Source organism: Salmo salar, chromosome 02, assembly GCF_965601325.2.
Source record: "Salmo salar chromosome 02, fSalSal1, whole genome shotgun sequence".
In the NCBI taxonomy this organism is placed as follows: domain Eukaryota; kingdom Metazoa; phylum Chordata; class Actinopteri; order Salmoniformes; family Salmonidae; genus Salmo; species Salmo salar.
Window position 1 is genome coordinate 4,348,265 of NC_138292.1, and position 27,712 is coordinate 4,375,976.

The window sequence follows — 27,712 nt, forward strand, 5'->3', positions numbered from 1 at the left end:
ACTCTGGAACAGAACAGTCGAGACTTGACTTGCAGTGTAATGTACTCTGGAACAGAACAGTGGAGACTTGACTTGCAGTGTAATGAACTCTGGAACAGAACAGCCGAGACTTGACTTGCAGTGTAATGTACTCTGGAACAGAACAGTGGAGACTTGACTTGCAGTGTAATGTACTCTGGAACAGAACAGTGGAGACTTGACTTGCAGTGTAATGTACTCTGGAACAGAACAGTGGAGACTTGACTTGCAGTGTAATGAACTCTGGAACAGAACAGTGGAGACTTGACTTGCAGTGTAATGTACTCTGGAACAGAACAGTGGAGACTTGACTTGCAGTGTAATGTACTCTGGAACAGAACAGTGGAGACTTGACTTGCAGTGTAATGTACTCTGGAACAGAACAGTGGAGACTTGACTTGCAGTGTAATGTACTCTGGAACAGAACAGTGGAGACTTGACTTGCAGTGTAATGTACTCTGGAACAGAACAGTGGAGACTTGACTTGCAGTGTAATGTACTCTGGAACAGAACAGTGGAGACTTGACTTGCAGTGTAATGTACTCTGGAACAGAACAGTGGAGACTTGACTTGCAGTGTAATGTACTCTGGAACAGAACAGCGGAGACTTGACTTGCAGTGTAATGAACTCTGGAACAGAACAGTGGACGTGGAGCCACAGGGAAACATGTCCCCCAGCCAGACAGGTGAGGTTGTGTTTGTCTGTGAGAACCAGTCATTTATTGGGTTAATTATTTTAAACTGAATTAATTAACAACTCTCTACCCAGCTGCCTTTTTCAGTCGGCTTTCATTTCAGATGGAAACGGACATTATGATGAAATCCTAAAAGAATATGACCCCAGTGAAAAGAAGGTCATATTTGGCTTGAAAACGGCATGTTGCTGCAGTCTATAGTATTTAATCTAACCAGGTGCTGCTGTGAAACCACTTTCACTGAGCCAGTAGACCCAATACCTCCTCCTGATTCTATAACCTTTACTGGGAACGCAGAAGGGGCTGGGAGTGAGTGTGTGTGTGTGTGTGTGTGTGTGTGTGTGTGTGTGTGTGTGTGTGAGGTCAGAGAGATGAAGGGGCTGGATATCTATGGATCCATAGAGGATCATTGGGTCTCTAAACAAGGTGTGTGTGTGTGTGTGTGTGCGCATTGGTTCTCTAAACGACAGCGCTATAGCTATAATGACTGTCTCCGTGTGAAGCAGTGAAACACAGAGGACCACGCTGCTGCAGGTCTCTAACACAGAGGACCACGCTGCTGCAGGTCGTTAACACAGAGGACCACGCTGCTGCAGGTCGTTAACACAGAGGACCACGCTGCTGCAGGTCTCTAACACAGAGGACCACGCTGCTGCAGGTCTCTAACACAGAGGACCACGCTGCTGCAGGTCTCTAACACAGAGGACCACGCTGCTGCAGGTCGTTAACACAGAGGACCACGCTGCTGCAGGTCGTTAACACAGAGGACCACGCTGCTGCAGGTCTCTAACACAGAGGACCACGCTGCTGCAGGTCTCTAACACAGAGGACCACGCTGCTGCAGGTCTCTAACACAGAGGACCACGCTGCTGCAGGTCGTTAACACAGAGGACCACGCTGCTGCAGGTCTCTAACACAGAGGACCACGCTGCTGCAGGTCTCTAACACAGAGGACCAGGCTGCTGCAGGTCTCTAACACAGAGGACCACGCTGCTGCAGGTCTCTAACACAGAGGACCACGCTGCTGCAGGTCGTTAACACAGAGGACCACGCTGCTGCAGGTCTCTTTCACAGAGGACCAGGCTGCTGCAGGTCTCTAACACAGAGGACCACGCTGCTGCAGGTCTCTAACACAGAGGACCAGGCTGCTGCAGGTCTCTAACACAGAGGACCACGCTGCTGCAGGTTTCTAACACAGAGGACCACGCTGCTGCAGGTCTCTAACACAGAGGACCACACTGCTGCAGGTCTAATACAGAGGACCACGCTGCTGCAGGTCGTTAACACAGAGGACCACGCTGCTGCAGGTCTCTAACACAGAGGACCACGCTGCTGCAGGTCTCTAACACAGAGGACCACGCTGCTGCAGGTCTAATACAGAGGACCAGGCTGCTGCAGGTCTCTAACACAGAGGACCACGCTGCTGCAGGTCGTTAACACAGAGGACCACGCTGCTGCAGGTCGTTAACACAGAGGACCACGCTGCTGCAGGTCTCTAACACAGAGGACCACGCTGCTGCAGGTCTCTAACACAGAGGACCACGCTGCTGCAGGTCTCTAACACAGAGGACCACGCTGCTGCAGGTCCCTAACACAGAGGACCACGCTGCTGCAGGTCTCTAACACAGAGGACCAGGCTGCTGCAGGTCGTTAACATAGAGGACCACGCTGCTGCAGGTCCCTAACACAGAGGACCACGCTGCTGCAGGTCGTTAACACAGAGGACCACGCTGCTGCAGGTCTCTAACCCAGAGGACCAGGCTGCTGCAGGTCTCTAACACAGAGGACCAGGCTGCTGCAGGTCTCTAACCCAGAGGAACAAAACGGGTCTCAAGGGAATCCACTTTCAGCCAATGAGCAGTCATTTTGGACGGCAACATTCTACCAGTGTAATACATACATTTCACATACGCTAATCGCTAAAAAGTTATCCTTTGGTTGTGTTTATGAAGGTCTTGGGTAACAGAATAGGAAAAATATATATTTTAAAGAATAGAGTAGCATTTAATTCATGGTTAGCTGGAGCGTTGGGCCAGTAACCGAAAGGTTACAAGTCCTCTTCAAACTGGTTAGAAAACACATCGTTGTGGTATTTAGAAGAGAGGATTATTTTTTTGTCTCCGTGATGAACAAGGAATCAGAGAAACACATTGTTCTGTATCACAGTGTCCAAGGCCAGTGGACTTCAACACACGAGAGAGAAACACATTACTGAATGTCTCTGGGACAAAGAACAGGCAGCTTTATGATAAACAACGGCGTCAACTAGATCCACAATGCAATGTGATTCCTCTCGTTATACCACAGTGGGCCCTACAGCTTGTTTATAGCACTGTGAGCTCATGAGGCTGTTGAGGACAGTAGAGAACGGCCCCACCAGTCCTCTCTGGGGCCAAACACACACACGTTTGTTTCACTATCCTTGTGGGGACCAAACAATTGATTCCCTTTTGAAAAATCATATTTCCCCTAACTCCTAACCCTAAACCCTAAACCCCTGAGTCTAAAATAGCCTTTGTCCTTGTGGGGACAAGGGAAATGTCCCCACTTGTCACAATTTCTCTTGTTCTTCTGGTCCCCACAAGGAAAGTACAAACCAAAACACTCGCTCTCTTCCTCCTGTTTCAGTGCAGTTCTGCTGTATGGAGTCATGGTTAGTGGTGAGGATGGACCCTCGTCTTCCTCCTAACAGCTCCCCTGGCTAGGAGTCCTCTGGGTACAGAAGGCCTGTCAGAGCTAGGGACGAAGAGGGGCGTAGAGGGACGTAGAGGGACGCAGAGGGGCGTAGAGGGATGCAGAGGGACGTAGACTCCTCTGGGTACAGAAGGCCTGTCAGAGCTAGGGACGTAGAGGGGCGTAGAGGGACGTAGAGGGACGCAGAGGGGCGTAGAGGGACGTAGCGGGAGGTAGAGGGACGCAGAGGGGCGTAGAGGGACGTAGAGGGAGGTAGAGTCCTCTGGGTACAGAAGGCCTCTCAGAGCTAGGGACGTAGAGGGATGCAGAGGGACGTAGAGGGACGCAGAGGGGCGTAGAGGAACGTAGAGGGACGTAGAGGGACGTAGAGTCCTCTGGGTACAGAAGGCCTGTCAGAGCTAGGGACGAAGAGGGATGCAGAGGGACGTAGAGGGACATAGAGGGGCGTAGAGGGATGCAGAGGGACGTAGAGGGACGCAGAGGGGCGTAGAGGGACGTAGAGGGACGTAGAGTCCTCTGGGTACAGAAGGCCTGTCAGAGCAAATATCAACAGTACTGCTGAAGCTGCAACAGCAGTCCAGCCTTGTCTGTACTAAAGCCTGTCTGTAATGGGTTTCTATTGATCACTACGAGATGGGACTGAACTGAGTGTGAGTGTGAGTGTGTGTGAGTGTGAGTGTGAGTGTGAGAGTGTGTGTGTGTGTGTGTGTGTGTGTGTGTGTGTGTGTGTGTGTGTGTGTGTGTGTGTGTGTGTGTGTGTGTGTGGTCTATTAAAACACTGATGCTGTTTTAAGGGTTCCATGCTGTAGAAATGAGGCCAATATCAGAGACAACAATCCAGTCAACAGCTCATCTTAACCCAGGAGAATCATTCCACAGTACTTAGAGAGTCCAAACACTCCCATTTAAATGTCTTACTGTAACGGCACAAATTAATCAGACAAGATGGTGTGTCCCAAACGGCTCTCTATTCCCGATATAGTGCACTACTTTGGACCTGGGCCCATAACGCACTATATAGGGAATAGGGTGCTGTTTGAGACGCTCCCTGAGAGGCTGCTGTGCTGAGAAGGCACTAAACAGTCCCTCAGGCCAAGCTCTGACATCTCAGAAAGGAAGAGCTATCCAATTATTACCAGACAGGAGAAGAGAGAGAGAGAAGAGAGAGGGAGAGAGAGGGAGGAGAGGGAGAGAGAGGGAAAGAGAGAGAAAGAGAGAGAGAGGGAAAGAGAGAGAGAGGAGAGGGAGAGAGAGGGAGGAGAGGGAGAGAGAGGGAAAGAGAGAGAAAGAGAGAGAGAGGGAAAGAGAGAGAGAGGAGAGGGAGAGAGAGGGAAAGAGAGAGAAAGAGAGAGAGAGAGAGAGAGAGAGAGAGAAAGAGAGAGACGGACAAGAGAGAGAGGGAGGGAGGGAGAAGAGAGAAACAGAGGGAGGGAAAGAGGAAAACATAACAGCAGGGCTGGAGCATGAAGGAGAGGAGGAGAGGAGGAGGCCTCAGGTTGTAGACAGCGTTGGCCACAGCCTTCTGAGTTCTCGAACATGCAAATCATACAGGACTAACGGCAAAGCCCTGAAATCCTCTGCCAAGCTTCAAAGCTACGCATAGCTCTCTTTCACATCATGTGTGTGAAGGATGGCAGGAAGGGAGGGGCTCCTGTCCTTGTCAGGGGCCTCAGTCTCTCAGTCTAACCTCCACCCCCTGTCACACACACACACACACACACACACGAGCAAACTCACACGCCCACACACACACACCCCGTTAGAGTCAGTCAGTCAGAGTATTGTAGACAGCGACCTGTCTAAGGACTCTCTCTAACCAGGAAATGGATGTAAAAAGGCTTCTGATGTGAAATTATTCATCCACTCATTTGAATAATTCAAATGACTTAAAAAGGACTCCATTTGTTTTTTGGCAGGCTTCAGTGCTATTTACCTCTAATCACATTTGAATAAATGCATATTTTTTTATTAATTTAAAAAAAAATCCCAGATAAATGAATAAAACTGTCTATTGGTGAACTGGGCCAATCAGAATTAGTCTTCACTTCTTATGCCTTTTTTACTCAAACCAAATAGCCAATCAAATTGAAGAGTGTATTTGTTCCATTTAGTGAGATGAGCCTAGGTACATTAGGAGGAGCAGGAATTCAGACCACAGATGATTCCTTATATGGGATGTTTTGGGGGAGATTTCTGTACTTATTCAAATGTAATTTGAGGTAAATAGCAGCACTGAAACCTGCCTAAAATACCAGCTCCGGAAATCAATCAAAGGTGCATAAAGACAGTACAGGGACAAAGTGGAATTGCATTTCAACGACACTGATGTGACGCGCATGTGGCAATGCCTACAGACCTGACAGAGAAAAGCATCTGCACAGCGAACACTGATGCCTTTCTATCAGACCAGCTAAACACTTTTAATGGTCACTTCGAGGTACTCACCACCAATCCTCCCACAACAGGACCCCCACTGCTGTAGAGGACAGTGAACACTCCATCTCTGAAAACATGCAAAGCAGCCGGTCCAGACGGTATACCGGGCCACGTCCTCACAGCACGCGCAGACCAGCTGTTCACGGATATATTCAACCTTATCCCAGTCCGTGGTCCCCACATGCTTCAATATGTCCAGCATTATCCCTGTACCCAAGCTAGCAAAGGCAACCTGGCTAAATGACTATCAATGTGTAGAACTTGTTTCAGTCATCAGGAAGTGCTTCGAGAGGCTGGTCAAGGACCACATCAGCTCCACCTTACCGGACACCCTGGACCCACTACAATGTGCATACCGACCCCAACAGAACCAGAGATGACACAATCACCATCGTCCTACACACTTCCCTATCCCATCTGGACAAGAATACCCCATCTGAGAGAATGCTGTTCATCAACTACAGGTTCAGAGTTCAACACCATAGTTCCCTCCAGGCAGGACAGGAAGCTCAACGCCCTGAGAGCAAACACCTTCCTCTGCCACTGGATCCTGGACTTCCTGACGGCAGAGGTGTAGAAGGATAGAGGGATGGTAGAGGTATAGAAGGATAGAGGGATGGTAGAGGTATAGAAGGATGGAGGGATGGTGGGATGGTAGAGGTGTAGAAGGATAGAGGGACGGTAGAGGTATAGAAGGATAGAGGGTAGAGACATGGTGATGGAGGGAGAGACAGGGTGATGGAGGGAGAGACAGGGTGATGGAGGGAGAGACAGGGTGATGAGGGAGAGACAGGGTGATGGAGGGAGAGACAGGGTGATGGAGGGAGAGACAGGGTGACGGAGGGAGAGACAGGGTGAAGGAGGGAGAGACAGGGTGATAGAGGGAGAGACAGGGTGATGGAGGGAGAGAGGGTGACGGAGGGAGAGACAGGGTGACGGAGGGAGAGACAGGGTGACGGAGGGAGAGACAGGGTGACGGAGGGAGAGACAGGGTGAGGGGGGAGAGACAGGGTGAGGAGGGAGAGACAGGGTGATGGAGGGAGAGACGGGGTGATAGAGGGAGAGACAGGGTGAAGGAGGGAGAGACAGGGTGAAGGAGGGAGAGACAGGGTGATGGAGGGAGAGACAGGGTGAAGGAGGGAGAGACAGGGTGATGAGGGAGCGACAGGGTGATGGAGGGAGAGACAGGGTGATGGAGGGAGAGACAGGGTGAGGAGGGACAGACAGGGTGAGGAGGGAGAGACAGGGTGATAGAGGGAGAGACAGGGTGACAGAGGGAGAGACAGGGTGATGGAGGGAGAGACAGGGTGATGGAGGGAGACTGGGTGATGGAGGGAGAGACAGGGTGATGAGGGAGAGACAGGGTGATAGAGGGAGAGACAGGGTGATAGAGGGAGAGACAGGGTGATAGAGGGAGAGTCAGGGTGATGGAGGGAGACAGGGTGATGGAGGGAGAGACAGGGTGATGGAGGGAGAGACAGGGTGATGAGGGACAGACAGGGTGATGGAGGGAGAGACAGGGTGAAGGAGGGAGACAGGGTGATGGAGGGAGAGACAGGGTGATGAGGGAGCGACAGGGTGATGGAGGGAGCGACAGGGTGATGGAGGGAGAGACAGGGTGATGGAGGGAGAGACAGGGTGATGGAGGGAGAGACAGGGTGATGGAGGGAGAGACAGGGTGATGGAGGGAGAGACAGGGTGATGAGGAACAGAGACAGGGTGATGGAGGGAGAGACAGGGTGATGGAGGGAGCGACAGGGTGATGGAGGGAGAGACAGGGTGATGGAGGGAGAGACAGGGTGATGGAGGGAGAGACAGGGTGATGGAGGGAGAGACAGGGTGATGGAGGGAGAGACAGGGTGATGAGGAACAGAGACAGGGTGATGAGGAACAGAGATCAGTCTCTCTCCACAGAGCAGCTGTTTATCAATGTGAGGATGAACCTGTTTTCTCTACAGGTCAGATGGATAGAGCTCAGCTGTTATTGGGCTGCATCTCCCTGCTCTATGTACACACACACACACACACACACACCCTATGTACACACACACACACACACACACACACACACACACACACACACACACACACACACCCTATGTACACACACATACACACACACACACACACACACACACACACACACACACACACACACACACACACACACACACACACACACACACACACACACACACACACACACACACACACACACACACACACACGCACACACACACACACACACACACACACATACACACACCCTATGTACACACACGGCCATTTTTGTAAATAAGCCACCAGCCACACAAACAGTTAAACAGTCCAACTCTGTGATAAACCCAAAATGAAGTGTTGCTTAACAGTCAACACGGATCCAATGTGACTGACTGATACTTGTGGCCAAACCAGAACTTCCTCTTTCTAATCAGTCGATGGTGTCCTTTATAAAAAACACACCAACGGCTTGTTCCCTTCTCGTTTCCGCAGCTCTCAACTGTTGATGAGTTCTGGGCTTCTCTTTTTCTGTAGCGCTCACGTCAACAACTTCTGCTGTCAGGCTCTTTCACACACGTTATCGAACACAGTGTCTGTTCTCAGGAACAAACAAACACGTTGTATTACAAGTGACATTAAATAACAGCGCTTTCCATATTTGGAGAAACTGTATTTTAAGGATATGTAGCTGGTATTTTAGTCAGTGGTCAAACTGATGTCCTTTATGTGTCATACATTTAACTGTGAATAACATAGACACTATGAGAGAAACTGGCACTCACAGTAGAGTACTCACATAGCAACAGCCTTCACACGCCGCAACAGTCTTCACACGCAGCAACAGCCTTCACAAGTAGCAACAGCCTTCACACGCCGCAACATCCTTCACACGCAGCAACAGCCTTCACACGTAGCAACAGCCTTCACACGTAGCAACAGCCTTCACACGCAGCAACAGCCTTCACACGCAGCAACAGCCTTCACACGCAGCAACAGCCTTCACACGTAGCAACAGCCTTCACACGTAGCAACAGCCTTCACACGTAGCAACAGCCTTCACACGTAGCAAGAGCCTTCACACGCAGCAACAGCCTTCACACGTAGCAACAGCCTTCACACGTAGCAACAGCCTTCACACGTAGCAAGAGCCTTCACACGTAGCAACAGTCTTCACACGCAGCAACAGACTTCACACGCAGCAACAGTCTTCACACGTAGCAACAGTCTTCACACATAGCAACAGTCTTCACACACAGCAACAGCCTTCACACGCAGCAACAGCCTTCACACGCAGCAACAGCCTTCACACGCAGCAACAGTCTTCACACGCAGCAACAGCCTTCACACGTAGCAACAGCCTTCACACGTAGCAACAGCCTTCACACGCAGCAACAGCCTTCACACGCAGCAACAGCCTTCACACGCAGCAACAGTCTTCACACGCAGCAACAGCCTTCACACGTAGCAACAGCCTTCACACGTAGCAACAGCCTTCACACGCAGCAACAGCCTTCACACACAGCAACAGCCTTCACACGTAGCAACAGCCTTCACACGCAGCAACAGTCTTCACACGCAGCAACAGCCTTCACACATAGCAACAGCCTTCATACGCAGCAACAGGCTTCATACGCAGCAACAGCCTTCACACGCAGCAACAGCCTTCACACATAGCAACAGCCTTCACACATAGCAACAGCCTTCACACATAGCAACAGCCTTCACACATAGCAACAGCCTTCACACGCAGCAACATTCTTCACACGTAGCAACAGCCTTCACACGCAGCAACAGCCTTCACACATAGCAACAGCCTTCACACATAGCAACAGCCTTCACACATAGCAACAGCCTTCACACATAGCAACAGCCTTCACACATAGCAACAGCCTTCACAGAAGAAGAATCAAGCTGACCCAGCCTATCCACTAAGGTCTGTAGGTCAGCTGTACTTTCTATGAAGTGTAAACTTGCCCTGGGCTGTGCTGGAGCGAGGAGAAACTGGTTCCCAGTAAGACATCTGTTTCCCTGGCTGCTATAGGCAGCATCTCAAACTGCAGCCAATTCCCTATATAGTGCACTACATTTGACCAGAGCCCGGTAGAAGAAGCAATGCACTATAAAGGGAATAGGGTCCCATTTGGGGACGTGTCCATCCTCTCCGTCCAATAAAAACACCACCGTGTGTTCAGATGACCCCTGCATGACCCCTGCATGACCCCTGCATGACAAACTAAACCGCTGCACTACAAGACGACTCAATAAAACATCATATTCCTGTTGAGGATTTAACTCCACTCTGCACTAAGACGACTGGTAAGACCAGAGATGAGACAACAACCAGCAGTTTAAGAGCTTAAAAATCACATATGAATTCATCTTTATCGTGGACTCGGATGTCAAAAGACCTCAGGGAGACGGTCTAGCTTTTTCCATTTAATACCAGCGACGTCAAAGCCTGGCGGCATGTGATAAGAACAAGTATTAGACTGCACTGTAATACTGAGCTGTACCTGAAGTAAAAACACAGTACTTTAACTGTAAACACACATGTTAATACACACAGTGAACTGATAGGCCCCTCCCATCCCTGGTAACTGCCTGGCGCAACGATTGGCTGGTTAACCTGATTGGTTGGGTGTGATTCCAGAACTGTCCAATCTCTGCTCTGTGACTGACAGGCCGTGCTGCTGACAGACTCCACACAGAGAGACAGTTAATTACTAATGCTTTAGGGGACCCGTGTCCGTCTGTCTGTCCGTCCGTCCGTCCGTCTGTCTGTCTGCCCTTCTGTCCGTCTGTCCGTCTGTCTACCTAAATAGAAACATGATGAGACATGTCTGTCTACGTGGAGGCATGATGAAATCAGCTGTCCAATCAAGACGGATTAACAGACGGTCGCCGGGGAGCATTAAAAAGGGACCTGTCATTTCATTGGCTCTGAGCTGGGCTTGTTGATGAAAGAAATGTGTGCCAGTTACTAGAAATCAAAACGCCACAGTGAGGAAGTCTGTCTGCCGTCAGTTAGTCCAAGACATGATGAATGATCTGTCTCCACGTATCTCCTTGGTCTTGTTGAATGTGGGTTGAAACATAACAGTGGTGGTGTTGGACCTGCTATCGTCACCTTGGAAGGTCTGGAGAAAAATACATGTGGAAAACTCTATAGATGTTGGGTGAAGAAGACTATCTGACTTTAGCTAGTAGTGGTGTGTTGATCATTAGACATGATCACGTTCTGGCTAGATCTCCTGGTGCTATCTCCTACAACCCACTAGATCTCCTGGTGCTATCTCCTACAACCCACTAGATCTCCTGGTGCTATCTCCTACAACCCACTAGATCCCCTGGTGCTATCTCCTACAACCCACTAGATCCCCCTGGTGCTATCTCCAACAACCCACTAGATCCCCCTGGCGCTATCTCCAACAACCCACTAGATCCCCTGGTGCTATCTCCAACAACCCACTAGATCCCCCTGGTGCTATCTCCAACAACCCACTAGATCCCCTGGCGCTATCTCCAACAACCCACTAGATCCCCCTGGCGCTATCTCCAACAACCCACTAGATCCCCTGGTGCTATCTCCAACAACCCACTAGATCCCCCTGGCGCTATCTCCAACAACCCACTAGATCCCCTGGCGCTATCTCCAACAACCCACTAGATCCCCTGGCGCTATCTCCAACAACCCACTAGATCCCCCTGGCGCTATCTCCAACAACCCACTAGATCCCCTGGTGCTATCTCCCACAACCCACTCGATCCCCCTGGTGCTATCTCCAACAACCCACTAGATCCCCCTGGTGCTATCTCCAACAACCCACTAGATCCCCTGGCGCTATCTCCAACAACCCACTAGATCCCCCTGGCGCTATCTCCAACAACCCACTAGATCCCCCTGGCGCTATCTCCAACAACCCACTAGATCCCCTGGTGCTATCTCCAACAACCCACTAGATCTCCTGGTGCTATCTCCAACAACCCACTAGATCCCCTGGTGCTATCTCCAACAACCCACTAGATCCCCCTGGCGCTATCTCCAACAACCCACTAGATCCCCTGGTGCTATCTCCAACAACCCACTAGATCCCCTGGTGCTATCTCCTACAACCCACTAGATCCCCTGGTGCTATCTCCTACAAAGAGTTGGCAGTTACTAAAAGTAAAAGAAGGTCGTTAAAGAAGTCAGTGTGCCTGGAGCAGCAGTGTGCCTGGAGCAGCAGAGTGCCTGGAGCAGCAGTGTGTAGTCGGATGTAGACTCACCTTGGAAGGACTGTCTGGCTCTCTCCACTAGTTCCTCTACAGGGTAGCTGGCCAGGTCTCCTCTGGCATGCTTGGTTTTACAGTACGTACACGCATTCAGACATCTGGAGAGGGAGAGAGAAGAGGAGGTCGGGCCTCAGTTAGACTACCTATATCTCATTTCAACAGACTAGTGAAGTTTAACAGTAGAACCCGCCAGGACCTGAGGAATACAAGCAGCAGCCAACCTTTTTGAAGGTGGCCATTTTAAAGAGATCTGGAGGTGTTGTGAACAACAAGCCTCAACAGCAGGGAGTTTGTGTGATCAGGTGTATGACCGACCAACACCCCTCTCCCAGACAATCATATGGTTCATTACATTATTCTGAGACCAAATAGCCTCTTAACTGAACGGTATAATATAGAGAAGAACATATCTGAAAAGGGAACCAGGTTTAATACAGAGAGAGAACTGAATCTTTGGACTGGTGTAGTTGGTTGTCCCCCCCCCTCATCATCAAGGGTTCTTTTGATGTGAGTACTGAGCTGGACAACTGCTTTCCTTTCAGACATGATCAATTGTTCTGCTTCTCCGTGCGTCTGTCTCCTTCTGCTTGTTATATTTGCTGTGAAGTGAAGCTGAGAGGAGAGAAGCACAGTAAAGGAAGGCAGGTTTCCATTCCTTAGTGTGACTGGCTGGCTGGCTGGCTGGCTGGCTGGCTGGCTGACTGGCTGGCTGAATTCCTCTGTGGCTGACTGGCTGGCTGGCTGACTGGGCTGGCTGGCTGAATTCCTCTGTGGCTGACTGGCTGGCTGGCTGACTGGGCTGGCTGGCTGAATTCCTCTGTGGCTGACTGGCTGGCTGGCTGACTGGGCTGGCTGGCTGAATTCCTCTGTGGCTGACTGGCTGGCTGGCTGACTGGGCTGGCTGGCTGAATTCCTCTGTGGCTGACTGGCTGGCTGGCTGACTGGGCTGGCTGGCTGAATTCCTCTGTGGCTGACTGGCTGGCTGGCTGACTGGGCTGGCTGGCTGAATTCCTCTGTGGCTGACTGGCTGGCTGGCTGACTGGGCTGGCTGGCTGAATTCCTCTGTGGCTGACTGGCTGGCTGGCTGACTGGGCTGGCTGGCTGAATTCCTCTGTGGCTGGCTGACTAGCTGACTGCTTAGCTGAGACGCTTAGGGCTTCTTTGAGTTGTCAGCTTTCCTGTTCCCCTGATGAGCTGTGTGTCCGGCTGAGTTCAGACAGCTATGCCAAACTACAGCTCACACACACACATCCAAGAGCAGGCAGCAGGCAGTGCCAAAACTTTGACATGCAGGTATCACGGCTGTTTCCAAGTTCTGGAAGAATGAAAGAGAGGAGAGGGAGACAACGGCTGTATCATCATTACCTGTTCTCCACACAGACCTCCCTCCCTCCCCACCTCCCTCCCTGCCTCCCCCCCTCCCTCCCCGCCTCCCTCCCTGCCTCCCTGCCTCCCTCCCCACCTCCCTCCCTGCCTCGCTCCCTCCCTGCCTCCCTCCCTCCCTCCCTCCCTGCCTCCCTCCCTCCCTCCCTCCCTTAACCACTAAGACACCGTGTAGTACAAAGCCTGTGCTGCTGGTTGTAGTGGTGTCTGGCCTTGACAAGCTGCTGGTTGTAGTGGCGTCTGGCCTTGACAAGCTGCTGGTTGTAGTGGTGTCTGGCCTTGACAAGCTGCTGGTTGTAGTGGCGTCTGGCCTTGACAAGCTGCTGGTTGTAGTGGCGTCTGGCCTTGACAAGCTGCTGGTTGTAGTGGCGTCTGGCCTTGACAAGCTGCTGGTTGTAGTGGCGTCTGGCCTTGACAAGCTGCTGGTTGTAGTGGCGTCTGGCCTTGACAAGCTGCTGGTTGTAGTGGCGTCTGGCCTTGACAAGCTGCTGGTTGTAGTGGCGTCTGGCCTTGACAAGCTGCTGGTTGTAGTGGCGTCTGGCCTTGACAAGCTGCTGGTTGTAGTGGCGTCTGGCCTTGACAAGCTGCTGGTTGTAGTGGTGTCTGGCCTTGACAAGCTGCTGGTTGTAGTGGCGTCTGGCCTTGACAAGCTGCTGGTTGTAGTGGCGTCTGGCCTTGACAAGCTGCTGGTTGTAGTGGCGTCTGGCCTTGACAAGCTGCTGGTTGTAGTGGTGTCTGGCCTTGACAAGCTGCTGGTTGTAGTGGTGTCTGGCCTTGACAAGCTGCTGGTTGTAGTGGTGTCTGGCCTTGACAAGCTGGCTGGTAAAGGAATGTTCTATATTTTTCTTTACAGACACATTCTGAAGACTTTGTAAGCAAGATTTTTGAGACCATGCTCAAACATCCATGAAAACAAAGCAGTTTGATTTCTATATGGTTTATATTAGGCCTCGTTTTGGGAGGGATAAAGACTAGGTTGACTCCAAGACAAACAGTCTAAACCCCGTCAGTTAAGAAGACTAGGATGGAGTAAACAGGGTCTGGGAACATGACCAGGACAAACAGTTTAAACCCCGTCAGTTAAGAAGACTAGGATGGAGTAAACAGGGTCTGGGAACATGACCAGGACAAACAGTCTAAACCCCGTCAGTTAAGAAGACTAGGATGGAGTAAACAGGGTCTGGGAACATGCTCCAGGACAAACAGTCTAAACCCCGTCAGTTAAGAAGACTAGGATGGAGTAAACAGGGTCTGGGAACATGACCAGGACAAACAGTCTAAACCCCGTCAGTTAAGAAGACTAGGATGGAGTAAACAGGGTCTGGGAACATGACCAGGACAAACAGTCTAAACCCCGTCAGTTAAGAAGACTAGGATGGAGTAAACAGGGTCTGGGAACATGACCAGGACAAACAGTCTAAACCCCGTCAGTTAAGAAGACTAGGATGGAGTAAACAGGGTCTGGGAACATGCTCCAGGACAAACCCTGTCAGTTAAGAAGACTAGGATGGAGTAAACAGGGTCTGAGAACATGACCAGGACAAACAGTCTAAACCCCGTCAGTTAAGAAGACTAGGATGGAGTAAACAGGGTCTGGGAACATGACCAGGACAAACAGTCTAAACCCCGTCAGTTAAGAAGACTAGGATGGAGTAAACAGGGTCTGGGAACATGACCAGGACAAACAGTCTAAACCCCGTCAGTTAAGAAGACTAGGATGGAGTAAACAGGGTCTGGGAACATGACCAGGACAAACAGTCTAAACCCCGTCAGTTAAGAAGACTAGGATGGAGTAAACAGGGTCTGGGAACATGACCAGGACAAACAGTCTAAACCCCGTCAGTTAAGAAGACTAGGATGGAGTAAACAGGGTCTGGGAACATGACCAGGACAAACAGTCTAAACCCCGTCAGTTAAGAAGACTAGGATGGAGTAAACAGGGTCTGGGAACATGCTCCAGGACAAACCCTGTCAGTTAAGAAGACTAGGATGGAGTAAACAGGGTCTGAGAACATGACCAGGACAAACAGTCTAAACCCCGTCAGTTAAGAAGACTAGGATGGAGTAAACAGGGTCTGGGAACATGACCAGGACAAACAGTCTAAACCCCGTCAGTTAAGAAGACTAGGATGGAGTAAACAGGGTCTGGGAACATGACCAGGACAAACAGTCTAAACCCCGTCAGTTAAGAAGACTAGGATGGAGTAAACAGGGTCTGGGAACATGACCAGGACAAACAGTCTAAACCCCGTCAGTTAAGAAGACTAGGATGGAGTAAACAGTGTCTGGGAACATGACCAGGACAAACAGTCTAAACCCCGTCAGTTAAGAAGACTAGGATGGAGTAAACAGGGTCTGGGAACATGCTCCAGGACAAACAGTCTAAACCCCGTCAGTTAAGAAGACTAGGATGGAGTAAACAGGGTCTGGGAACATGCTCCAGGACAAACAGTCTAAACCCCGTCAGTTAAGAAGACTAGGATGGAGTAAACAGGGTCTGGGAACATGACCAGGACAAACAGTCTAAACCCCGTCAGTTAAGAAGACTAGGATGGAGTAAACAGGGTCTGGGAACATGACCAGGACAAACAGTCTAAACCCCGTCAGTTAAGAAGACTAGGATGGAGTAAACAGGGTCTGGGAACATGACCAGGACAAACAGTCTAAACCCCGTCAGTTAAGAAGACTAGGATGGAGTAAACAGGGTCTGGGAACATGCTCCAGGACAAACCCTGTCAGTTAAGAAGACTAGGATGGAGTAAACAGGGTCTGAGAACATGACCAGGACAAACAGTCTAAACCCCGTCAGTTAAGAAGACTAGGATGGAGTAAACAGGGTCTGGGAACATGACCAGGACAAACAGTCTAAACCCCGTCAGTTAAGAAGACTAGGATGGAGTAAACAGGGTCTGGGAACATGACCAGGACAAACAGTCTAAACCCCGTCAGTTAAGAAGACTAGGATGGAGTAAACAGGGTCTGGGAACATGACCAGGACAAACAGTCTAAACCCCGTCAGTTAAGAAGACTAGGATGGAGTAAACAGGGTCTGGGAACATGACCAGGACAAACAGTCTAAACCCCGTCAGTTAAGAAGACTAGGATGGAGTAAACAGGGTCTGGGAACATGACCAGGACAAACAGTCTAAACCCCGTCAGTTAAGAAGACTAGGATGGAGTAAACAGGGTCTGGGAACATGACCAGGACAAACAGTCTAAACCCCGTCAGTTAAGAAGACTAGGATGGAGTAAACAGGGTCTGGGAACATGCTCCAGGACAAACCCTGTCAGTTAAGAAGACTAGGATGGAGTAAACAGGGTCTGAGAACATGACCAGGACAAACAGTCTAAACCCCGTCAGTTAAGAAGACTAGGATGGAGTAAACAGGGTCTGGGAACATGACCAGGACAAACAGTCTAAACCCCGTCAGTTAAGAAGACTAGGATGGAGTAAACAGGGTCTGGGAACATGACCAGGACAAACAGTCTAAACCCCGTCAGTTAAGAAGACTAGGATGGAGTAAACAGGGTCTGGGAACATGACCAGGACAAACAGTCTAAACCCCGTCAGTTAAGAAGACTAGGATGGAGTAAACAGGGTCTGGGAACATGACCAGGACAAACAGTCTAAACCCCGTCAGTTAAGAAGACTAGGATGGAGTAAACAGGGTCTGGGAACATGACCAGGACAAACAGTCTAAACCCCGTCAGTTAAGAAGACTAGGATGGAGTAAACAGGGTCTGGGAACATGCTCCAGGACAAACCCTGTCAGTTAAGAAGACTAGGATGGAGTAAACAGGGTCTGAGAACATGACCAGGACAAACAGTCTAAACCCCGTCAGTTAAGAAGACTAGGATGGAGTAAACAGGGTCTGGGAACATGACCAGGACAAACAGTCTAAACCCCGTCAGTTAAGAAGACTAGGATGGAGTAAACAGGGTCTGGGAACATGACCAGGACAAACAGTCTAAACCCCGTCAGTTAAGAAGACTAGGATGGAGTAAACAGGGTCTGGGAACATGACCAGGACAAACAGTCTAAACCCCGTCAGTTAAGAAGACTAGGATGGAGTAAACAGTGTCTGGGAACATGACCAGGACAAACAGTCTAAACCCCGTCAGTTAAGAAGACTAGGATGGAGTAAACAGGGTCTGGGAACATGCTCCAGGACAAACAGTCTAAACCCCGTCAGTTAAGAAGACTAGGATGGAGTAAACAGGGTCTGGGAACATGCTCCAGGACAAACAGTCTAAACCCCGTCAGTTAAGAAGACTAGGATGGAGTAAACAGGGTCTGGGAACATGACCAGGACAAACAGTCTAAACCCCGTCAGTTAAGAAGACTAGGATGGAGTAAACAGGGTCTGGGAACATGACCAGGACAAACAGTCTAAACCCCGTCAGTTAAGAAGACTAGGATGGAGTAAACAGGGTCTGGGAACATGACCAGGACAAACAGTCTAAACCCCGTCAGTTAAGAAGACTAGGATGGAGTAAACAGGGTCTGGGAACATGCTCCAGGACAAACCCTGTCAGTTAAGAAGACTAGGATGGAGTAAACAGGGTCTGAGAACATGACCAGGACAAACAGTCTAAACCCCGTCAGTTAAGAAGACTAGGATGGAGTAAACAGGGTCTGGGAACATGACCAGGACAAACAGTCTAAACCCCGTCAGTTAAGAAGACTAGGATGGAGTAAACAGGGTCTGGGAACATGACCAGGACAAACAGTCTAAACCCCGTCAGTTAAGAAGACTAGGATGGAGTAAACAGGGTCTGGGAACATGACCAGGACAAACAGTCTAAACCCCGTCAGTTAAGAAGACTAGGATGGAGTAAACAGGGTCTGGGAACATGACCAGGACAAACAGTCTAAACCCCGTCAGTTAAGAAGACTAGGATGGAGTAAACAGGGTCTGGGAACATGACCAGGACAAACAGTCTAAACCCCGTCAGTTAAGAAGACTAGGATGGAGTAAACAGGGTCTGGGAACATGACCAGGACAAACAGTCTAAACCCCGTCAGTTAAGAAGACCTAGGATGGAGTAAACAGGGTCTGGGAACATGCTCCAGGACAAACCCTGTCAGTTAAGAAGACTAGGATGGAGTAAACAGGGTCTGAGAACATGACCAGGACAAACAGTCTAAACCCCGTCAGTTAAGAAGACTAGGATGGAGTAAACAGGGTCTGGGAACATGCTCCAGGACAAACAGTCTAAACCCCGTCAGTTAAGAAGACTAGGATGGAGTAAACAGGGTCTGGGAACATGACCAGGACAAACAGTCTAAACCCCGTCAGTTAAGAAGACTAGGATGGAGTAAACAGGGTCTGGGAACATGACCAGGACAAACAGTCTAAACCCCGTCAGTTAAGAAGACTAGGATGGAGTAAACAGGGTCTGGGAACATGCTCCAGGACAAACAGTCTAAACCCCGTCAGTTAAGAAGACTAGGATGGAGTAAACAGGGTCTGGGAACATGACCAGGACAAACAGTCTAAACCCCGTCAGTTAAGAAGACTAGGATGGAGTAAACAGGGTCTGGGAACATGACCAGGACAAACAGTCTAAACCCCGTCAGTTAAGAAGACTAGGATGGAGTAAACAGGGTCTGGGAACATGACCAGGACAAACAGTCTAAACCCCGTCAGTTAAGAAGACTAGGATGGAGTAAACAGGGTCTGGGAACATGACCAGGACAAACAGTCTAAACCCCGTCAGTTAAGAAGACTAGGATGGAGTAAACAGGGTCTGGGAACATGACCAGGACAAACAGTCTAAACCCCGTCAGTTAAGAAGACTAGGATGGAGTAAACAGGGTCTGGGAACATGACCAGGACAAACAGTCTAAACCCCGTCAGTTAAGAAGACTAGGATGGAGTAAACAGGGTCTGGGAACATGACCAGGACAAACAGTCTAAACCCCGTCAGTTAAGAAGACTAGGATGGAGTAAACAGGGTCTGGGAACATGCTCCAGGACAAACAGTCTAAACCCCGTCAGTTAAGAAGACTAGGATGGAGTAAACAGGGTCTGGGAACATGACCAGGACAAACAGTCTAAACCCCGTCAGTTAAGAAGACTAGGATGGAGTAAACAGGGTCTGGGAACATGCTCCAGGACAAACAGTCTAAACCCCGTCAGTTAAGAAGACTAGGATGGAGTAAACAGTGTCTGGGAACATGCTCCAGGACAAACAGTTTAAACCCCGTCAGTTAAGAAGACTAGGATGGAGTAAACAGGGTCTGGGAACATGCTCCAGGACAAACAGTTTAAACCCCGTCAGTTAAGAAGACTAGGATGGAGTAAACAGGGTCTGGGAACATGACCAGGACAAACAGTCTAACACCCCCCCAACAGTAAAAATACTAAATAGTATTTTACAAACCAAACCATTGTAGTTGTCAGTGAGCGAGTGTCACATGCCACTAATGATCTAGTCTCAGAGAGTAACAATGAGCCAACCAGAAATAGACCATCCGTGACCATCTGATAACACTCAGGCTCCAGTCTGCTCCAGTCTCATAGAAGAACAACACATTCATTTGTTTCAAGGACAGCTCCCCCCCCCCCCCCCCCATCTACGTAACATTAACAAATCTGAAACTTTCTGTCCAAAAATGATGCAGAAAAATGTATCAATTTTTTTGTTACTTCTAGATTATACTACTGCATTGCTCTACTTTCCAGCTACCGGGATAAAGCACTAAATAAACTTCAGTTAGTGCTGAACACGGCTGCTAGAATCTGGACTAGAACCAAACAATGTGATCATATTACTCCAGTGCTAGCCTCTCTACACTGGCTTCCTGTTAAGGCATGGGCTGATTTCAAGGTTTTACTGCTAACCTACAAAGCATTACATGGGCTTGCTCCTACCTGTCTCTCTGATTTGGTCCTGCCATACATTTTTATTTTTTTATTTTTATTTCACCTTTATTTAACCAGGTAGGCTAGTTGAGAACAAGTTCTCATTTACAACTGCGACCTGGCCAAGATAAAGCAAAGCAGTGCGACAGAAACAACAACACAGAGTTACATGGAATAAACAAGCGTAGTCAATAACACAATAGAAAAAAGAAAGACTATATACAGTGTGTGCAAATGGCGTGAGGAGGTAAGGCAATAAATAGGCCATAGTAGCAAAGTAATTACAATTTAGCAGATTAACACTGGAGTGATAGATGAGCAGATGATGATGTGCAAGTAGAAATACTGGTGTGAAAAATGAGGAGCAAAGAAAATAAATAGCAGTATGGGGATGAGGTAATTGGATGGGCTATTTACAGATGGACTATGTACAGCTGCAGCGATCAGTTAGCTGCTCAGATAGCTGATGTTTAAAGTTAGTGAGGGAAATGTAAGTCTCCAGCTTCAGCGATTTTTGCAGTTCTTTCCAGTCACTAGCAGCAGAGAACTGGAAGGAAAGACGACCAAAGGAGGAATTGGCTTTGGAGGTGACCAGTGAGATATACCTGCTGGAGCGCATGCTACGGGTGGGTGTTGTTATGGTGACCAGTTAGCTGAGATAAGATGGAGCTTTACCTAGCAAAGACTTATAGATGACCTGGAGCCAGTGGCTCTGGCGACGAATATGTAGCGAGGGCCAGCCGACTAGAGCATACAGGTCACATACCTACACGTACGCTACGGTCACAAGATGCAGGCCTCATTATTGACTCTAGAATTTCTAAGCAAACAGCTGGAGGCAGGGATTTCTCCTATAGAGCTCAATTTTTATGGAATGGTCTGCCTACCCATGTGAGAGACGCAGACTCGGTATCAACCTTTAAGTCTTTACTGAAGACTCATCTCTTCAGTAGGTCCTATGATTGAGTGTAGTCTGGCCCAGGAGTGTGAAGGTGAACGGAAAGGCACAGGAGCGACGAACCGCCCTTGCTGTCTCTGCCTGGTCGGTTCCCCTCTCTCCACTGGGATTATCTGCCTCTAACCCTATTACAGGGGCTGAGTCACTGGCTTACTGGTTCTCTTCCATGCCGTCCCTAGGAGGGGTGCGTCACTTGAGTGGGTTGAATCACTGGTGTGATCTTCCTGTCTGGGTTGGCACCCCCCTCGGGTTTCTGCCGTGGGGGAGATCTTTGTGTGCTATACTCGGCCTTGTCTCAGGATAGTAAGTTGGTGGTTGAAGATATCCCTCTAGTGGTGTGGGGGCTGTGATTTGGCAAAGTGGGTGGGGCTATATCCTGCCTGTTTGGCTCTGTCCAGGGGTATCGTCGGACGTGCAACAGTGTCTCCCAACCCCTCCTGTTTCAGCCTCCAGTATTTATGCTGCAATAGTTTGTGTCAGGGGACTAGGGCCAGTCTGCTATATCTGGAGTATTTCTCCTGTCTTATCCGGTGTCCTGTGTGAATTTAGGTATGCTCCCTCTAATTCTCTCTCCGTCCCCTCCCGGAGGACCTGAGCCCTAGGACCATGCCTCAGGACTACCTGGCCTGATGACTCCTTGCTGTCCCCAGTCCACCTGGTCATGCTGCTGCTCCAGTTTCAACTGTTCTGCCTGCGGCTATGGAACCCTGACCTGTTCACTGGACGTGCTACCTGTCCCAGACCTGCTGTTTTCAACTCTCTCTCTACCGCACCTGCTGTCTCTAACTGTGAATGTTTGGCTATTAAAAGCCAACTGACATTTACTCCTGAGGTGCTGACCTGTTGCACCCTCTACAACCACTGTGATTATTATTATCTGACCCTGCTGGTCATCTATGAACGTTTGAACATCTTGGCCATGTTCTGTTATAATCTCCACCCGGCACAGCCAGAAGAGGACTGGCCACCCCTCATAGCCTGGTTCCTCTCTACGTTTCTTCCTAGGTTCCTGCCGTTCTAGGGAGTTTTTCCTAGCCACGTGCTTCTACATCTACATTGCTTGCTGTTTGGGGTTTTAGGCTGGGTTTCTGTACAGCACTTTGTGATACCGGCTGATGTAAAAAGGGCTTTACAAATACATTTGATTGATATGTTACTAAGAATAAACCACTATTCACCAAAAGAGTGTTGTTTTTATACAGTGCTGTAATCCTGCATTTATAATAGCTCTTAAAAAAGATGAGAGATAGGAGAGTGAGAGATTTAGTGTAAAGACTGGCACTAATAATGCTTTGGTGGTCCAGTCAGATTTGAGGTGAAGGGATGTCTTTGAAAGGAGATCCATCTCTGGCACTTTCCCTGATTAGAATGGGCATTAAAGATGGCAGCTGGGTCACATGACCTGGCCTCAGAGAGAACACTAACAGATGGGGCCCTCTCCCACTCTCCCATCATCCTGTTTCCCCCCTTTAACCCCCTGTCAGAGATTGGCTGTAACCAGGAATCTGTGGGTCTGGCTACAGGAGGAGTCTACTCTCCTCCTTCCTTCCTGTTTCTCCCCAGCCCCCTCTCAACACCCTACTTCCCCCTCTGGCCTGCAGCCTCCTCTCTCTCTCCCCCCCCCCCAACATCTCTCCGCCCCCCCAGCCAACAAAGCTCAGAGGTCCTGCCTCTACTCCAGGAGTCTCTGGTCGTATAGACTAGTACCCTGGTCTCCAGACCTCTACTCTGGTCTTAGAGACTAGTACCCTGGTCTCCCCTGGTCTCCAGACCTCTACTCTGGTCTTAGAGACTAGTACCCTGGTCTCCAGACCTCTACTCTGGTCTTAGAGACTAGTACCCTGGTCCCCCCTGGTCTCCAGACCTCTACTCCAGGGGTTTCTGGTCTTATAGACTAGTACCCTGGTCTCCCCTGGTCTCCAGACCTCTACTCTGGTCTTAGAGACTAGTACCCTGGTCTCCAGACCTCTACTCTGGTCTTAGAGACTAGTACCCTGGTCTCCCCTGGTCTCCAGACCTCTACTCTGGTCTTAGAGACTAGTACCCTGGTCTCCAGACCTCTACTCTGGTCTTATAGACTAGTACCCTGGTCTCCCCTGGTCTCCAGACCTCTACTCTGGTCTTAGAGACTAGTACCCTGGTCTCCAGACCTCTACTCTGGCCTTAGAGACTAGTACCCTGGTCCCCCCTGGTCTCCAGACCTCTACTCTGGTCTTATAAACTAGTACCCTGGTGTCCCCTGGTCTCCAGACCTCTACTCTGGTCTTAGAGACTAGTACCCTGGTCTCCAGACCTCTACTCTGGTCTTAGAGACTAGTACCCTGGTCTCCCCTGGTCTCCAGACCTCTACTCTGGTCTTAGAGACTAGTACCCTGGTCTCCCCTGGTCTCCAGACCTCTACTCTGGTCTTAGAGACTAGTACCCTGGTCTCCCCTGGTCTCCAGACCTCTACTCTGGTCTTACAGACTAGTACCCTGGTCTCCAGACCTCTACTCTGGTCTTAGAGACTAGTACCCTGGTCCCCCCTGGTCTCCAGACCTCTACTCTGGTCTTAGAGACTAGTACCCTGGTCTCCAGACCTCTACTCTGGTCTTAGAGACTAGTACCCTGGTCTCCCCTGGTCTCCAGACCTCTACTCTGGTCTTAGAGACTAGTACCCTGGTCTCCCCTGGTCTCCAGACCTCTACCCCAGGGGTCTCTGGTCTTACAGACTAGTACCCTGGTCTCCCCTGGTCTCCAGACCTCTACCCCAGGGGTCTCTGGTGTTAAATGTGAAATATGGGCCAGCAGCAGTGGCTATAAGTGGATCAAACCCCTAGTATTCCCAAGAGACGTGAAGGCTGTCTCCATGTCACAACAAATCAGTCATTCTGATGACACTGACAGGACCTGAGGACCAAGAAGAGAGGAGACCCTGGATCAGAATTACATTTACATTTTACATTGTTGTCATTTAGCAGACGCTCTTATCCAGAGCGACTTACAGTAGTGAGTGCATACATTTCGTTTCATACATTTCATATTTTTTCCCCCCCGTACTGGTCCCCCGTGGGAATCGAACCCACAACCTTGGCGTTGCAAACACCATGCTCTACCAAGTGAGCCACACGGGACCAGATGATAGTGTAATGTATTGTACGACTGTATAAAGCCTAGTGTAGGAGCAGACCCTGGATCAGATGATAGTGTAATGTATTGTACGACTGTATAAAGCCTAGTGTAGGAGCAGACCCTGGATCAGATGATAGTGTAGTAATAGTGTATAGTGTACTGTATAAAGCCTAGTGTAGGAGCAGACCCTGGATCAGATGATAGTGTAGTAATAGTGTATAGTGTACTGTATAAAGCCTAGTGTAGGAGCAGACCCTGGATCAGATGATAGTGTAGTAATAGTGTATAGTGTACTGTATAAAGCCTAGTGTAGGAGCAGACCCTGGATCAGATGATAGTGTAGTAATAGTGTATAGTGTACTGTATAAAGCCTAGTGTAGGAGCAGACCCTGGATCAGATGATAGTGTAGTAATAGTGTATAGTGTACTGTATAAAGCCTAGTGTAGGAGCAGACCCTGGATCAGATGATAGTGTAATGTGTGAAAAAGGCTCTCAACTGATATCTATTTTACTACAGACTTTACTGAGTTGATACACTGTTTTCAATGAAAACAGTGTAAGTAATATGTGTACGCAAGAAAACATACAGCCTTTACTGTGGTCTGTTGTTATTTCATGGCACCTTTAACTAGGCTAGTCAGTTAATTAAGAATAAATTATTATTTACAATGACGGCCTACCCCGGACGACGCTGGGCCGATTGTGCGCCGCCCTATGGGACTCCCAACGTCGGCATGACTACATTTACTGTAGTTTGTTGTCCTGACAATGTCTACATTTTTACTGTAGTTTGTTGTCCTGACAATGTCTACATTTTTACTGTAGTTTGTTGTCCTGACAACGTCTACATTACCACTAGACAGAGCTACAATAGATGAAATCCTACCAGGGAAAAATGCTATTTGTTGAGTGAATTACAGTAAGGCAGTGATATGAAAAAAAGTACCCAGGAAAAACTTTCCCACTTCTGACCTGATCTAAGACTTAAACCAACTCAAGGTGGTTCATTATTTATTAGTGTGGTAGCTGTGTGATGCTGGTTACTGACAGAGAAACACATCAGAAAAAGTGGAACACTTGTTTTAAGACGCAGCGGGTTTGTGTAGTAGCAGCAGGGTCGCCTGAAGCTGTAGAGCTGTTAGTGTCTGTCATCCATCTCTCTACACTTCATCCATCCACGCTGACAGACAGGAGAGCTGCCAACCTCTCTATTTCCCCTCCTCTCTGTCTCTCTGTCTCTGTCTCTCTGACTGAGTACCTCACGGGACATCCCAACCACTCTGACAGGAGCATCTAAGACTCATCACAACCACACTGGTTTCAAACAGAACCAGAATCTCACTGAATTACCTTCCAACACCAGTGTTATTGTTTTTTAAAAGACGAGTCTAGAGGCCGTGTAGAGGCCGTGTAGAGGCCGGTGTCATGACGTTGGCCTCTTTTGGTACAGGGAGGACAGTTGACCCCCCCCTCCCTTTTTCACCTTCCTCCCCCCCAATCCACCCTGTGTGTAAAGGGTCGTAAAAACTCTAAAATTCCAGGAGAGTCTCTGGCCACATGGCCCATAGAGAGACACAGGAAATTCTTCCAACTCATAGAATTGGAGAGCCAAGCGACATTTTGTGTTCTGGAGAAGGTATGGAAGATTGGTGAAGAATCCAGCTACGAACTGATCCGCTTGGTACAATTTTGTGATACTCAGAAGAGACAATATAGCCATATTACCATAAAACTGTTTATATAATAGCATCAGCTTGAGACTTGCAACTTAATGGTTGTATAGAATGTATTAATAAGGATAAAGCTTTTATAATACACATGAGATGCTATTATACTGATGTAATGTGATAGAATTGTATTTCTGTAACCAAATCTAACTCAGTCATAGGCACGCCCCCAGGGACCCATACAGGACCAGGCGTCATTTGACAAGCCTGTTCTATGGGCACTATAAAACACCCCCTGATTTACATTTCTTCAGACCAGGCCCCCACTCCATTGCGAGAAGTGGGCCAATAGGTTGACCATCCAAGTATTCTACTGAAAGTGAACTATACCACGTGGTTAACTTTTAGACTATTGATACTGACAGAATAAGAACAAGTCTTTGATATTAATTATTAGTCTGCAGCTAAGTAAATTATATCATTGAACGCGAAGACCAACGAAACAACCATTCGATGACGACATTAATGAATGTCGCTCTGAAAGATCCATTCTAACCGAGAGAGAGAGAGAGAACGCGGACAAAACTCCCCAACAGAACAGAACTCTCGAACAAGGATCACGACGACACACTGAGCGTAAATATATATTGATTGCAATTGTTCCCGAATGAGTGAGCCTTCAATTGTCAATTGTTAATATTAATGAACTCTGTGTAACTTCTCAGCTGACCGTTTATGACCCATTGTCTAACAGACCAGCCATGCTTGTTAGCCATTAGGGCACATTACTATACCAATCCTGTGTGATGATAATGACTGTTTGTATGTTTTTCTGTTAATTACTTAGTGTAGTAAATAAATGATTATAAGACAATTGATGTATGGATGATTTTAGTAAAGACTGGGTTCGTGCAGATACAACAATTTACGACGTTTGGAATGAGACTGGACTAGAGGTAAAATACACCATTTAAACCAGAAGATAATCGGCCTATATAATAATATAGGAAAGTTATATTAGGAAAATTATAACTTTGTAATCTGAATATTCTCCTTGGTGCCCCGATCTCCTAGTTAATTACAATTAAACGATTAATCAGTTTAATCGCGTGATAATAATTACAGGGAGTTAATTGATAAACATGTCTTCCGTTTAATGGTACCCAAAGACACGACACCGGGTAAAGGCCGCGTAGAGTCCGTGTAGAGACCGTGTAGAGCCCGTGTAGAGGCCGTGTAGAGGCCATGTAGAGGCCGTGTAGAGCCCGCGTAGAGGACGTGTAGAGTCCGTGTAGAGCCCGCGTAGAGGCCGTGTAGAGGCCATGTAGAGGCCGTGTAGAGCCCACGTAAAGGACGTGTAGAGTCCGTGTAGAGCCCGCGTAGAGGACGTGTAGAGGACGTGTAGAGGCCGTGTAGAGGCCGTGTAGAGACGTGTAGAGGAATAGCTTGTGATTTCATTGTATTATTGTTCAGTAATGTAGACTTCCTCTCCAAACAAGACCCCCCCTCCCCAGACACCTGCAGTAACTCATTTCTGAGTCGTTAACGACTGTAACCTGTAGTCTGAATGCCTCTTGCTGTGTTGCTGTGTGACTCTCTCCTCAAA

General features: G+C 48.8%; 1 protein-coding gene across 3 annotated transcripts in view; it reads right to left on the reverse strand.

Annotated features, from left to right (window-relative positions):
- Positions 1-27,712, reverse strand: part of LOC106597444 (threonylcarbamoyladenosine tRNA methylthiotransferase) — an 811,125-nt gene that overhangs the window by 471,817 nt on the left and 311,596 nt on the right. For all 3 annotated transcript variants that reach the window (XM_082959157.1, XM_082959161.1, XM_082959159.1), the window contains exon 8: positions 12,111-12,214. In XM_082959157.1, coding sequence (XP_082815283.1) covers positions 12,111-12,214 — 104 coding nt within the window. The remainder of the gene's footprint in view (positions 1-12,110; positions 12,215-27,712) is intronic.